The following is a 13,927-nucleotide window of genomic DNA, read 5'->3' as shown; positions in this document are numbered from 1 at the left end:
GGTATATTAACTTAGTAATTGCATAAAGTTTAAACTTCACTAATAGCTCTTCCATCCACAAATCACTGTGTTAATTCTAAATGCCCTTTGTGGTAGGTAGAATAATTCTTGTTCCCTCCCCAAATGCTGACATCCAAATTCCCAAAACGTGTGAACATATATTATGTGGCAAAAGGACCATCACTTATATAATTAAGTTAGAGATCATGAGATGGGAAGATTATCTGGTTCATTTCAGTATGAACACAAAATTCCTTAGGAGAGGAAGGCAGATGGTCAGAGTCAGAGGAGAAAATGTGACAGTGGAAACAGAGTGAGATTGATCATTGAAAATACTTCATTGCTGACTTTAAAGATGGAAGAAGGAGCTGTGAGCCAAGGAATGCAGACAGCCTCTAAAAAGTGGAAAAGGCAATGGAATGTACAGCCTCCAGAAAGGACAGAGCCCTGCAAGCACCTTGATTTTAGCACAGTAAGATCATACTGGTCTTCCGACCTCCAGAACTGTAAGGTAGTAATTTGTGTTTTTGTTTGTTTTTTAGTTTTATTGAGATATCATTGACATATAGCACTGTATAAGTTTGTGTACAGTATAATGACTTGATATATATTGTGAATGATTTCTACAATAAGTTTAGTTAGCATTCATCATCTCATTTAGGTACAAAAAGCATATTTTTCCTTGCAATGAGAACTTTTAGGCTTTACTTTCTTCAGTTCAGTTCAGTTGCTCAGTCATGTCCAACCCCATGAATTGCAGCACGCCAGGCCTCCCTGCCCATCACCAACTCCTGGAATTTACCCAAACTCATGTCCATCAAGTCGGTGATGCCATCCAGCCATCTCATCCTCTGTCGTCCCCTTCTCCTCCTGCCCCCAATCCCTCCCAGCATCAGGGCCTTTTCCAGTGAGTCAACTCTTCGCATGAGGTGGCCAAAGTATTGGAGTTTTAGCTTCAGCATCAGTCCTTCCAATGAACACCCAGGACTGATCTCCTTTAGGATGGACTGGTTGAATCTTACTTTCTTAGTCACTTTCAAATATGCAATCCAGTAGTGTCAACTATAGTCATCATTACATCTCTATTTTCTATATATAAAATGCTTTTTTATTTCTTTTTCTTGCCTGATTTCTAGTACTAGGACCTCAGGTACTATTTTTAACAGGAGTGGTTGAAAGTGGCCACCCTTGTCTTAGTCTAACTCTTGGATGGAAAGCTTTTAACCTTTTACTATTGAGTAGATTTTAGCTTTGGGCTTGTTACATATGGCCTTTGTTATGTTGAGGTACAATCCTTCCATACCTAAGTTACTAAGAGTTTTTATTATGAACAGATGTTGAATATTGTCAAATTTTTTTCTGCATCTATTAAGATAATCATGATTTTTATCCTCATTCTGTTAAAATGGCATGTCGTTTATTGATTTGCGTGTATTGAAACATCTTTGTATCCCAGGTATAAATCTTGTTTTTATGGGCTATAATTCCTTTAGTGTGCTGTTGAATTCAGTCTGCTAGTATTTTGTTGAGGATTTTTGCATCTGTATATCAGAGATACTAGCTTGTAATTTTCTTCTCTTGTAGTATCCTTTTCTGGCTTGGTATCAGGGTAATGCTGACCTCATAAAATGAGTCTGGGAGTGTTCCCATCTCTGATTTTTTGGAAGACTTTGAGAGGAATTAACATTAATTTTTCCCTAAATGTTTGGTAAAATTCAACAGTGAAGTCATCTGCTCCTGGGCTTTTGTTTGTTGGAGGGTTTTTTAAATTACTGAATCGATATTCTTACTAGCAATTACTTTGTCCAAATTTTCTAGTTTTCATGATTCAGTCTTGGTAGGTTGTGTGTTTCTCATAATTTTTTCATTTCTTCTAGATTGCCCAGTTTGTTGGAATACAGTTGTTCATAGCCTCTTATGATCCTTTGTATTTCTGTTACAAACATCATTTGTAATGTTTCCTCTTTCATTTATATATTTTTAAATTTATTTTAATTGGAGGCTAATTACTTTACAATATTGTAGTGATTTTTGCCATACGTTGACATGAATCGGCCATGGGTGTTCATGTGTTCCCCAACCTGAACCCCCTTCCCACTTCCCTCCCCATCCCATCCCTCAGGGTCATCCCAGTGCACCAGCTCTGAGCGCCCTGTCTCATGCATTGAACCTGGACTGGCGATCTGTTTCACATATGATAATATACATGTTTCAATGCTATTATCTCAAATCATCCCACCCTCTCCCTCTCCCTCTCCCACAGACTCCGAAAGACTGTTCTATACGTCTGTGTCTCTTTTGCTGTCTCGCATATAGGGTCATCATTACCACCTTTCTAAATTCCATATATATGCGTTAGTATACTGTATTGGTGTTTTTCTTTCTGACTTACTTCACTCTGTATAATAGGCTCCAGTTTCACCTCCCTCATTAAAACTGATTCAAACGTATTCTTTTTAATGTCTGAGTAATATTCCATTCTGTATATGTACCACAAGTTTCTTATCCATTTGTCTGCTGATGGACATCTAGGTTGCCTCCATGTCCTGGCTATTATAAACAGTGCTGCGATGAACAGTGGAGTACACGTGTCTCTTTCAATTCTGGTTTCCTCGGTGTATAATTTTGTTGATTTGGGTCCTCTCTTTCCCTTGGTTAGTGTAGGTAAAGATGTGTCCGTTTTATCTTTTTAAAGAAGCAATTCTTAGTTTTTTTTAACTTTTCTATTCTTGTTTTCCATTTCATTTATTTGTGCTCTAATCTTTGTTATTTACATCCTTCTGCTAAATTTGAGCTTAGTTTCCTCTTCTTTTTCTAGTTTCTTGAGCTGTAGAGTTAGGTTGATTTCAATCTTACTTTTTCTTCTTTAATTAAAAATATTTTATTGCTAAAAAATGCTAACCATCATCTGAGCCTTCAGTGAATTGTAATCTTTTTGCAAATGGTAATGTCAAAGATCATTGATCACAGATTACCAGAACAAACAATCGTAATGAAAAAAAATTGGAAATATTGAGAGAATTATCAGACACAAAATGAGCAAAGGTTGTTGGATAAATGGTATCAATAGATTTGCTTGATGCAGGGTTGCTACAAACATTCAATTTGTAAAATATGCAATATTTACTAGTCTTTTTTGTTTCTTAATGTAGGTATTTATTGCTGTGAATTTTTCCTCTTAGAACTAGTTTTACAACATCCCATAAATTTTGTTTCCATTTTTATTTTTCTCAAGATTCTCTTTTATTTCCCCTTTAATTTCTTCTTTGAGCCATCAGTTGTTCAGGAGAGTATTATTTAATTTCCTTGTAGTTGTAGAGTTTTCTGGGGTTTTTTTTTTTTCCTGTTACTGATGTTTAGTTTCATACCATTGTGGTCATAGGAGATATTTAGTGTAATTTCAGTCATCTTGTGTTTGTTAAGACTTACATTGTGGAAAATGTACTGTGCTTGAGAAGAATGTATATTTTGCTGTTACTGGGTAGAAAGTTATGTCTATGGCTATTAGATCCATTTGTTCAAATTCACAGTTTCCGTAATGATTCTCTTTTTGGATGATATATCCATTGTTGAGAAGTAGGGTATTAATGTCCCCAACTATATTTGTATTAGTGTATATTTCTCTGTTCAGTTCTGTTAGTTTCTGCTAACTGGATGTGTAAATATTTACAGTTGTGATGAACTTCTTTTTGTATCTTTTGGTAATGACCGTTTTTTGTCTCTCTATCTTATTTACATTAAAGTCTATTTTGCCTGCTAAGTATAGATCCCCTGCTTTGGGGGGTGGAGTAGGGGAAGGATTTATCGTTTGCTTGACTTATCTTTTCCTGTCCTTTTTAGTCTGAGTGTCTTTAAGGCTAAAGTGAGGGTCATGTGGTGTTCTTGTTTTTTTTTTTTTAATTCATTCATCTTTTGATTGGATAACTTATTTACATTAAAGTGATTATTGTACCCCAGAGTCTTCTGGTTAGGCAGGACTGGGAGCTACACTGAGCAGTGAGTGGAGCTATGTATGATTCTGCTCCCCTACCTGGATGGGGAGGTGGAGAGTGAGGGGAGGAAGACCAAGCTCCAGGACTGGAAGTGATCTTTGTTTGAGGTCCCAAGTCAGGCATACATGCACCTTACTGATTCACTAGTCAGATTTCATCACTGTCTTGGCTCTGCAGACTAGTGAAACCACTAGTTGGGACTACTACCTGGGCATGGTAGGTAGGACCTGGGTCTGTAAGATCTGAGTGCTCGTTGTTGCAAGCCCCTCCACTTCTTCACAATCTAATTCCCAGAGATCAAGCCCTGCAGATTCCCTTGTTATTCTCATGAAGCAAGACCTGAATGAGACTCCCAAAAAGGGACCCAAAACACTAGAACAGCTGGATGTCTACTGGGATCTCTTTTCTCACTGGGGGAACTGTAAGCTCATGGGAGACCCATGCTGTGCTGGCGTGGGGTAGAGGCCATGCGGTCAGCATGTACCATCTCCTTTGATCCTTCTAATGTGGTCTATCTCAGTCTGTGTGGTACAGTGGGTGCTTTAGTCTCACTCATCATGCTCTAGGATTTTCTCAGCAGTGTCTTATCCATGAGTAGCTGTCCTCATGAGGAGTGCAGGTGGGAATGACTTATGTCACTATCTTGGTGGCATCACCCCCAAATTTGTTTTAAGCCAGTAAGTTTGTAGTCACTTTTTACACCAAGAATAGGAAACTTAATACACGCATCCTGGGGGGTTACCAATTATATCACTTCTTTCAAAGTTCGTCCATGACCAGTCACTTCACATCTGTTATTCACTTTACATACAGACGGTAAAGCACATAACAATGTTGACCTGGGTTTCCCTGGTGGTTCATATGGTGAAGAATCTGCCTGCAATGCTGGAGTTCTGGGTTTGATCCCTGGGTCAGGAAGATCCCCTGGAGAAGGGAATGGCTACCCACTTTTGCCTGGAGAATTCCAGGGACAGAGGAACCTAGTGAGCTACAGTCCGTGGGGTTGCAAAGAGTCTGACATGACTGAGTGACTAACACTTTCAATGTTGACTTCTGGTCCCCCAGTGTTTAAATTATGTGATATTTTGTAAAAAATAGTTAACCAGAAGAATAATTTGGCTAATTAAGATACAAGTACACCAGCAAAATGAAAAATGATAACACTGTAAAGTGAAATTCAAATTGGACATAGAGTTAAAGAAGCAGCTGACTGGAAATACTGACACTGATGCCATTGCAGATACCCTAGATATGCAACTTGAAAAACCTAGTGAAGGCAAAATTATCAACATAATTGAGGGAAATGGTTGTCACTAAAAAGATGAAGATATCCTAGACAAAGTGATTCTAGCAAAAAACGTTATCACTCATTAACCTACAAACACTGTAATTTCAGTCAGTCTCAACAGGAATTTTTTTTGAGATAGATAATATCTTGAAATTTTACCTACAGAAAAAAACTCAATACCTATTAAACTAAACTAAAAAAGGTCATTAGGACATAATATAAAGATTATAGTAATTTAAGAGTTTGAGAAGGATATAGAAATAGACAAATAGATTATTTGGGCAGACTGTTCATTTGCTATAAAAGGAGAAGACAGTGTTATTAAATGCCAGTAAATCAGTAAAATCAAAAATATTTTTATTTTTTAAGTTTATTTTGAAATAACTTCAAACCTAAATAAAAATTTCAAGAATAGCACAGAGACACTCAGGTGAGGAACGACACTTAAGTTTTGTGAATTGGGCCAATTATGTCTTACATAGCAAACAGGTCCGATTTCAGATCATGTGTCATGCCTACTTGTCATGTCTCCTTAAATCTGGAACATCCATCTTTCCCGTACTTTCATAACCTTGGAAGTTTGAATACAGGCTAGTCATTTTATAGAATGTCTCTCAGTTGGGTTTTATCCAGTGTTTCCAGATGGTGCATTTTTGGCAGCATTATCACAGAGGTGATGCTGTTTTTTTCATTACATGCTTATCAGATATACATGATATTCCGTTACTGGTTATGGTAACATTTATCACATGATTAAAATAGTGTCTGCCAGGTTTCTTCAGTGTAAAATTATATACATATATGTGTATATGTCAATGTATATATAATGATTAACAAGTACTTTTCATGAAGATATTTTGAGACTAAATATCCTATTCCTCCATCCCATTTTAACTATTTTTAGCATTCACTGGTATTTGTTGCCCATGTTCTTACGACAGTGGTTGCCAAAGAGAAATTTTAAAATTCTGTCCACATTTATTGGTTGACATTTTACAGTAAAGAAAATCTCTCTCTTTTCCTAATTAATCACTTAACATCAGTGTGAACTCATGAGTTATTTTATTAAATTACTATCATTACTTTTGATACACAAATTGTCCCTGATTTGGCCTGTATATTCCCTTTCAAGCTGACTTATGTGTCCTTTTGACACATCCATATGGTTCATTGAATATTTTCTGGCACAAAAACATGTTCCAACCTTGAAACCAGCTATTTCTTCAAGAAGCCTCAGTTCCTTTTAGCAGAGAAAAGTGTTCAGAAATTAAAGTCTAGGTACTAGGTGTGCTCCTGGTTCCTTGGCTGATGCTCCCAGTCCTCTGTGTTTGGAATTAGGATATGCATGTGTACAACACACACACTTTTTAAATATCGTGTGTGGGTGTAAAACTCACACAGGTGGTTCAAATTCTAATCTAATACTACAGGGATTATTTTCGCTTTCCCTTTTATTTGTACTTCTCCAACAGGGAGAAACTGGCTTCCTGCATCCTCAGTAATTTACACAATTGCTCCGTCTCTAGTCTCCTGATCTGCGGGGCTGGCTTCTGCCCTGTTCAGTGCCTCCCTCATACAGGCACCTGGTAGCCTGAGTGCTAACCCTGCTCCTCACTCCAGCTCTGTCCGTCGGGCTGTCCCTTTGACCCTGTTCCAGTGTGGTCCCTTTATGGGGCTGTGATAAACAACTTGCTCAGGTTGATTGACTTTCGGACTGAAAGAACGGAAAAAGAGAAGAGGAAGGAAGGGAAGAATGAGGGAGAAAAGGAAGGGGAAAAGTGAAATCAATATTTTAGACATTGAATTACAAATCTATGAATCCTGAGTGATTGTAATTCAAAGAGGGTGAAGAAATAAATGGATCCTTTTGAGAACGTTCTGAAGGGGAGACAGGGTATTTGGAGTTTGGAAGAGTTTGTCTTCATAGTTTTACTTTTAATCAAAAAATGTTCTTTAGGCTAGGGTTGGTTTGTTTTTCTGCCATCTTTGTACAGAACCAAAATTAAGAGGGAAATGGTGGTGGTGGGAAATAGTTTCTGAATAATTAGACAGCATTTGAAAAAATAAGATTAGTTTGCTAAGGCCACAGTGGAGATAAATATAAAGAAAATGCATGAAGAGGAATTAACCATGCGGATGAAAGCCAGAGGAGCATCAGAATGCAGTTTCCTGAGGGACTTTTGGAGGTGCAGGTTAGTGTATGTTCGTGATGTAGGTGGTAGTATGAGCCTATAATAGATTATTTTTTTCTTGCATGGGATTAAGGTTTGAACTTAAAAAAAAGTGAGGAAGTGGCCATGAATGTTGAATTTGTAAATACATCTTATTTATTTCTCCCATTTTAGATGAATAAACTCTAGCAAAATCTTTCAGTTTGGGGAACTTTGCTGTAGTCGTTCAGTTGCTGAGTTGTGTCTGACTCTTTGCAGCTCCGTGGACTGCAGCACGCCAGGCTCCTCTGTTCTCCACTATCTCCTGGAGTTTGCTCAAATTCATATCCATTGAGTTGGTGATGTTTAGGTTTTATTTCCCCTTCTCTATTTTAGTTCAAATACATATACTGTACATAGCTCCCCCACCCACCTCCCCTTTTTAAAACAGTTATAGCTTGCAAAACCATGGTTCACAGTGTTGCAAATGAGGGTCTTACCTTTGTCCATATTTAATCTTTGCAACAATCATTAGTGGTATATGACATCATAACATAAGAGAGCATCTATGTACAAACATATACAATTTTATTGATATCTCTACAGACTACAAGAATTTTAAGTATAGTCACAATTGCTGAGTGCAACAGAAAAATAGTAATTTGTCATTTTCTGAAAAGATGCAAAAATTCTGAAGATGAAAGAAAGATACATCAATGATGTCATCTGTTTCTTATTTCCTAGAATAAAACATCACATAATTTAGTACTAAAAATTATAGGTTATTAGAGATTTTGATCCTGTGTACACTTGTCAATAACCACCACCTAGTTCATTTTCTGGCTTTGTAGTTGAGAAGGGTGGGCCAATACCATAGGGGAGCAGTGTGAGATGAGAGAACGGAACTCCCATTTTTTCATTAACTAGTATTTCCTTGGATAGGAAGACTCTCCCTTTTTGAAGGTGAAAGCACTTTTTCAGGGCACTGGAGGCCTCCACACAGTGAGTTGGAAGCCTTTTTCCTTTAAACACATGTCTAGTAACTTAGAAAATAAATCCCAAATCCTTTGTCCTGGGAGCAAAGACAACAATCAAAAAAGGAGAGATGTTCTCTCTTCTTGCTAAGATCAAGTTCAATAAAACGTCACTGTGGCAGAACAGGTAGCTGGTACCCATGTCTCCTCCAAATGAAGAATGCATAATAAATTTGGACCTGATTTAGTATATGATTGTTTTGAGAATTTCTGCTATCCAACTAGTAAGAATTAGTTTTCCACTTAGTGTTAATGCTATTGAACTTTTATGATATCTCTGGTGTCCTTTGATGTCACGTGTATAAGGCAATCAAAATCTAGATGTTTGAACTGGAATAATTAGTGGCAAAGTCACTAGGAGACAATCACAAAGACAGAGTTAATAAGAGTTAATGGACCACTGCCTGGTCAGAAATTTGTACAGAAGACTTGTTTTGGGTTGCAACACAGATATCAGTCTGGCCAACACTGTATCTCCAGTATCTTACTTTACTTGATGCCTCAGAAGTGGGGCTTGAACACTGGCCAGTACAGACAAATCTGTCTTCCTTAGTAGTGGTGATCGACCTTGGCTGGACATTGGAACTATCTTGGAGGCTTTCAGAAGTACTCATGTTTGGTTTCCACTCTGAAAGATTTGGGTGTAACTGGGAATTTTAGAGGCTCCTTAGGTGATTCTTATGCACAGCCAAAGTTGAGAATCACTTCCCTACATAAGTGTTTGAATAGACCAGCTGTGCTTCAGTTCTCCATCAAAGCTGCTTCTACTTCACTCTGGCTCCCATGTCCCTCTCTGCCTGAGCCTGCCTGTACTAAGTTGGTACTTCCTCTTCTTCCCCAAGTCAGACCGTTCCTGTTTTGCATTTTGTCCTTTCAGGGCTATGTTGTCTGCACATATATACAATAAACTTCTACAACCATGCTCCCTACAATAGTGCAGTTCAATTATGTGACTTACTGGCATGTATTTGTGACATCTGGAGCAGTGCGTCTATGAAACAGTAACTGCTCAGAAGTGGGGTTGGGGCAACAGAGGACAGAGGTGAAGAAGCTGCGAAACTACCATGTTTCTCCTGATGCAAAGAGCAAGACCTGGCAGGAATGTTGACTCGCTTTGGCATTGCCCTCTCTGAACAAAGGTGATCAAGTTACGGTGTCTTCGCACAAGGACAAACTATAATCATACAGATAAACTCCTGGGTTGTCCCAATGATCCTAACCCAATGAAGATTTTTAGTTTACTCTTCTTAGTCTCCTTCAGCCAACCTTGGACATAATCTTTATTTTCCTTTTCCTTTCTCAAAGCCATGGTAACCTCTTAATGCAGGTAACAGACATATGGTTCACATTTTTATAAAAGGACTCCAACAGTAAACTTTTTCCTTTATAATCCCTTAGTATCTTTGAGTAGTAGAGACACTGGATTCTGAGAATTTGAGAATCATTCGAAAGCTATATGAAAGGTTTGAAAAATTATCTTTATGACTATCAGAAAACATCTCACTCAGTTCTGTCACCATCCTTCCAAAGTTAGTCAGACAATGACCCTGATGATGACTAGGGCACTAAGTCTGGGTCTCAGTGAAGTGTAGGAAGCAGAGCTGATAGTACTGCTTTTTGCATGGGATTAAAATAAATGATCAATCAGTCATCCATCCCTCCAAACTCCAGGGTTAAGATAATTTATCGGTAGGGATTATTGCTGGCATTATTAGAACCAGAAAAACATATACTTTCAATTTTTCATGATGAATTATAATGCTAAAGGCCTATTTCTCTCCTGGGACACTAAGAAAGGCTTCTCTCTTTAGGGAGTCATAAGGAGATAAGGTCAACTTATAGAGACTGCAAGCCTTATCTTCTGATATCACCTTAAGCAGACAAAACATAATTTAATGACAACTAAGGCTCAGAGTCATTTTCTCTATCATTGTTCAAGTTACTAGGAGTATTTTTCTTATGTTTCAAGGTAAAGGCAAGACAGTTAAATAGTAGAGAGATGTAAAGTATTCCATGCATCAACAGTAGTTGTTTTCCAAAGATGATGGTGACGATTAGGTGGTGGTAGTAGTATGTATGTGTGTGTCTGTGCGCGTGTGTGCTAAGGTCAGTACAACAGAACAGAAATGTTCAAAGAGAAAAATCATGTCCATATCACATTCTTGTTATTGCTATCTCTTTGAATTATAAAAATAATTTTGATACAGTAAAACCTCATTAATTTGTATTCCACTAATCACAAGTTTGTGGGATGAAGTTACCCTTACATTAAGAAAGGGTTTATAAAAACTATATTGAAAGACAAAAAGAACCTCTTTTCAAGCATTTCAGAAGCACCTTACTTCTAATTGATGTGCCAGTTATAAACTTTTGGTCTATTCATTAAGGTCAGAGTTTTAAGCACTTCTGTGAAATGCTATTTTGTCTTTTCTGTTTTTTTTTTGTTTTTGTATGCTTTAAAATATTCTGTATTTGTTTTCTTTCTCAAAATTAATTTGCTCTTGTCAAAATTACTGAAACATTAAAGAAATGCCTCTTAAATTCACCAGAAGTTTAAAAACTAAAAAAAAAAAAAAAGCCCAAATACTATTTTTGGCTAATAAAAGATCCTGGACTTAAGGAAAATGGAGAATTCTGAAGAAACACAATGTAAGTCTATTAAGACCCTGATTAACCAAAATTCAATGAGCCGAACCCATTAATTTTCTTTGAAAAGATTCTTTTTGAAAGAAAAACATACGTATTATTGGATGGGTCCCAGAATCTGCATTTCCTATGACCTGACTTCCAGAATCACGTTAAATAATGGTAGCAGGTGTCTTGTCTTGTTGGCCTCTACTACTTCTTTGTTCTGATAGATATCTTTTATCATATTAAGGATATTCTTCCACTTTTAGAAGAGTTCTTAATAAGGAATAGGTGTTTGGTATCTGTTGACATAATCCTGTAGCTTATGTTATTTAGCCAACTGAGTGACCAAAGTATTGATTTTGTATCATTACACTCTATGTGTTTCTGTCATCCATAATGGTGACTAAACCCAAGCTAGCAAAAACACCACCACATTTTATAACCTGGTAATAAATATTGAACCAAAAAGCAATTTCTAATGAAAGCCCTTGTTAATCAGAAATGTCAGAATCCCTTTCCTAAAACATTAACTGAGGTTTTACTGAATCAGACTAGAGAATGACCAGTTTGGTCTGTGAGTATCAGGCTGCAAGAGCACCTTTGAATTGAAGACCCCACGGGGACTAAACAGTAATATACTGTGTAATCGGCAGACAAGGATACAAATGGAACATTAAAAATATATCACTTTAGAAACTGAAACCAGAGTGTGTGAAATCAGTTCTCAAAGCTAACTGCATTGTTCTTGTGAGTCTAGTTTCCCCAAACCTATTGTCAACTCCCCTGCAGAGTATAAGCCAAGCTGAAAAAATACAGGGTGACCCAACCCTGCATTGGTTGTGACTAAAAATAGCAACTTGTTCTGAAGGTGATGGAAATAATTGTGTTAGGAATAATTTACTGTACTGGCTATATTTGATTATGATTGGGAACTGTGAATAATGTAAAATATTTTACGGAGAGAAAACAATGTTAATCAGACTCTTGACATAAGAATTCAATAATGTCCTAGTATATAATGAAAGTTAGAGATGACAAGAAAACTCTGGTTTTGTTTGCTTTGTCAGCTGGGTATTGCAAATGTACTTGAAATGCACTTATATCTTCTAACACATTTTTTTTAAATTGTCAGGTGTGGCCCAATTTATAAAAATAGTTTACCATAAATCTTTTTTTTCTTCTGTCACAACATGCTTTTTTCTTTTCCTCTTAAGATGTTAATTTATCATGCATTTTGTTTCATTAAGTGCATTAATGCTTTTTGTTTGTACAGGATTTTTTCAAATCAGAAGGACTCCCTGTAGTTCCTAAATGTAAATCCTTAGCAAACGACATGCCAAGATGATAGCTCCATTCCATGTGGGAAAAGGCAAATTCAGCCATATCTTGGGATTTTAACCAGGATTCCAGCCTTGGATTGTACAATGTCTCTGATAAGTCTCCCTTATGATAAATTCAGATGGACTGTAATGGAACATTTTGTAGAAGAAACTGGCTTCTAGCAGTTGAATATTGATGCTGGGAATAAATTTGGTTTCCCTGAATAATGGTTTCTCAAAGCAGTCATAACTTCTTTTGAAGTTTAGAATTGGTACCATTTCTTATCCTTATATTTCAGCATTAACTGCAAAGAAAAAATAGTCACATAAGATGTTAAAAAATATTTAAAAGTGCTAATCGAAGCTCATGTTGAGCACATCATACATACCAAAACCTCAAAACTTCTTAAATGACCTTTATATTGTGAAATAAATGACAGATAGATATTTTTACAAACCAGTCAAGCTCTAAAGATTTGCCTGACAGGAAATGATTTTTAATGATTGAGACAAAAAGGAATGTGTGAATTCAGCCTCTGCTGCCCCTCACACCTTCTTGAGGGGGGATCGTATAATAAACCTAAGTACCTCTGATACACCCAGTGTATCAGAACCAATAGATACTTTTCTTTGAAGCCATCCTCTAAGGTAAAGAAATATTAATATATTACTTTTTATAAAAGCACTTTTTTCCTCTCCAATCCGAGGAGAATTATAATACATACAGCAAGGTCCCAGTTACCTTGGCTCTCACACATGATTGCTTAGAGTGCCATCTCTGTTTAGGCTCTCTTATATAGAACCTAAATGTTTAAAGATATTACTGGATGAAGATGCCTATATTTACATAGGCGGCTTACCTCGTGTGCATGTTTGGAAAATGCCTCTGCACTGGTCATCATGCCTGCAGTTTTCTCTTCCAGCTCTCCTAGCCTCTGTCCTCTCTCATCAAGTGCGATCCGTGCACGAGTCAGCTCTCCCATCACCCCTCCGGCAGCACCTTTCATCCCTTCTATACCACCTGGTCCAGGAATGTGCTGTGCGAGGCTGCGTGATGCTTTTCCTGCGGAAGCTTCCCCAACTGGGAGTTCAAGCAATAGCAATTTAAAACACTTTTTCAGTAATTCAAGTAAGTATAGTCAGGCTTATGACCAAACAAAGTACTTATATTGAATTTTATTGTCATAATTCTCACGGAGAAACATATTTGTTCCTGGAGGAGGGGGTTTAAGATGGCGGAGGAATAGGACGGGAAGACCACTTTCTCCCTCACAAATTCCTCGAAACATATTTGTTCCTATCATAGATATATATGTATTTGGAGATGTTAGCATTTACCCAAGAAAAATGCCTATGAAAGAGACCGAGATATTGTTACCATATGTTTTATTGTGTATATGGGGGAGGGGTTCATACAGTATGACATAATTGCAGTTCTTGACATTACTACATTGGTATGCTCACAATTTTATTGTGACCTCATATTTAACTCATATTAGTGTCTGTTCCAAAC

The 13,927-nt window shown here is 37.1% G+C and overlaps 1 protein-coding gene across 1 annotated transcript in view; it reads right to left on the bottom strand.

Moving 5' to 3' along the window:
- Positions 1-12,677: 12,677 nt before the first annotated feature.
- STXBP5L (syntaxin binding protein 5L) overlaps positions 12,678-13,927 on the bottom strand; it is a 308,945-nt gene continuing 307,695 nt past the window's right edge. The window contains exons 27-28 of the mRNA XM_052639468.1: positions 13,275-13,495; positions 12,678-12,719 (exon numbers count right to left, since the gene is read on the bottom strand). Of these exons, the coding sequence (XP_052495428.1) occupies positions 12,678-12,719; positions 13,275-13,495 (263 nt within the window). The remainder of the gene's footprint in view (positions 12,720-13,274; positions 13,496-13,927) is intronic.

The sequence above is a fragment of the Budorcas taxicolor genome, chromosome 1 (assembly GCF_023091745.1).
Source record: "Budorcas taxicolor isolate Tak-1 chromosome 1, Takin1.1, whole genome shotgun sequence".
NCBI classification, from domain to species: Eukaryota; Metazoa; Chordata; class Mammalia; order Artiodactyla; family Bovidae; genus Budorcas; species Budorcas taxicolor.
Note: the sequence above shows the minus strand (reverse complement) of the source record. Positions and strands in the feature narration are given on the sequence as shown.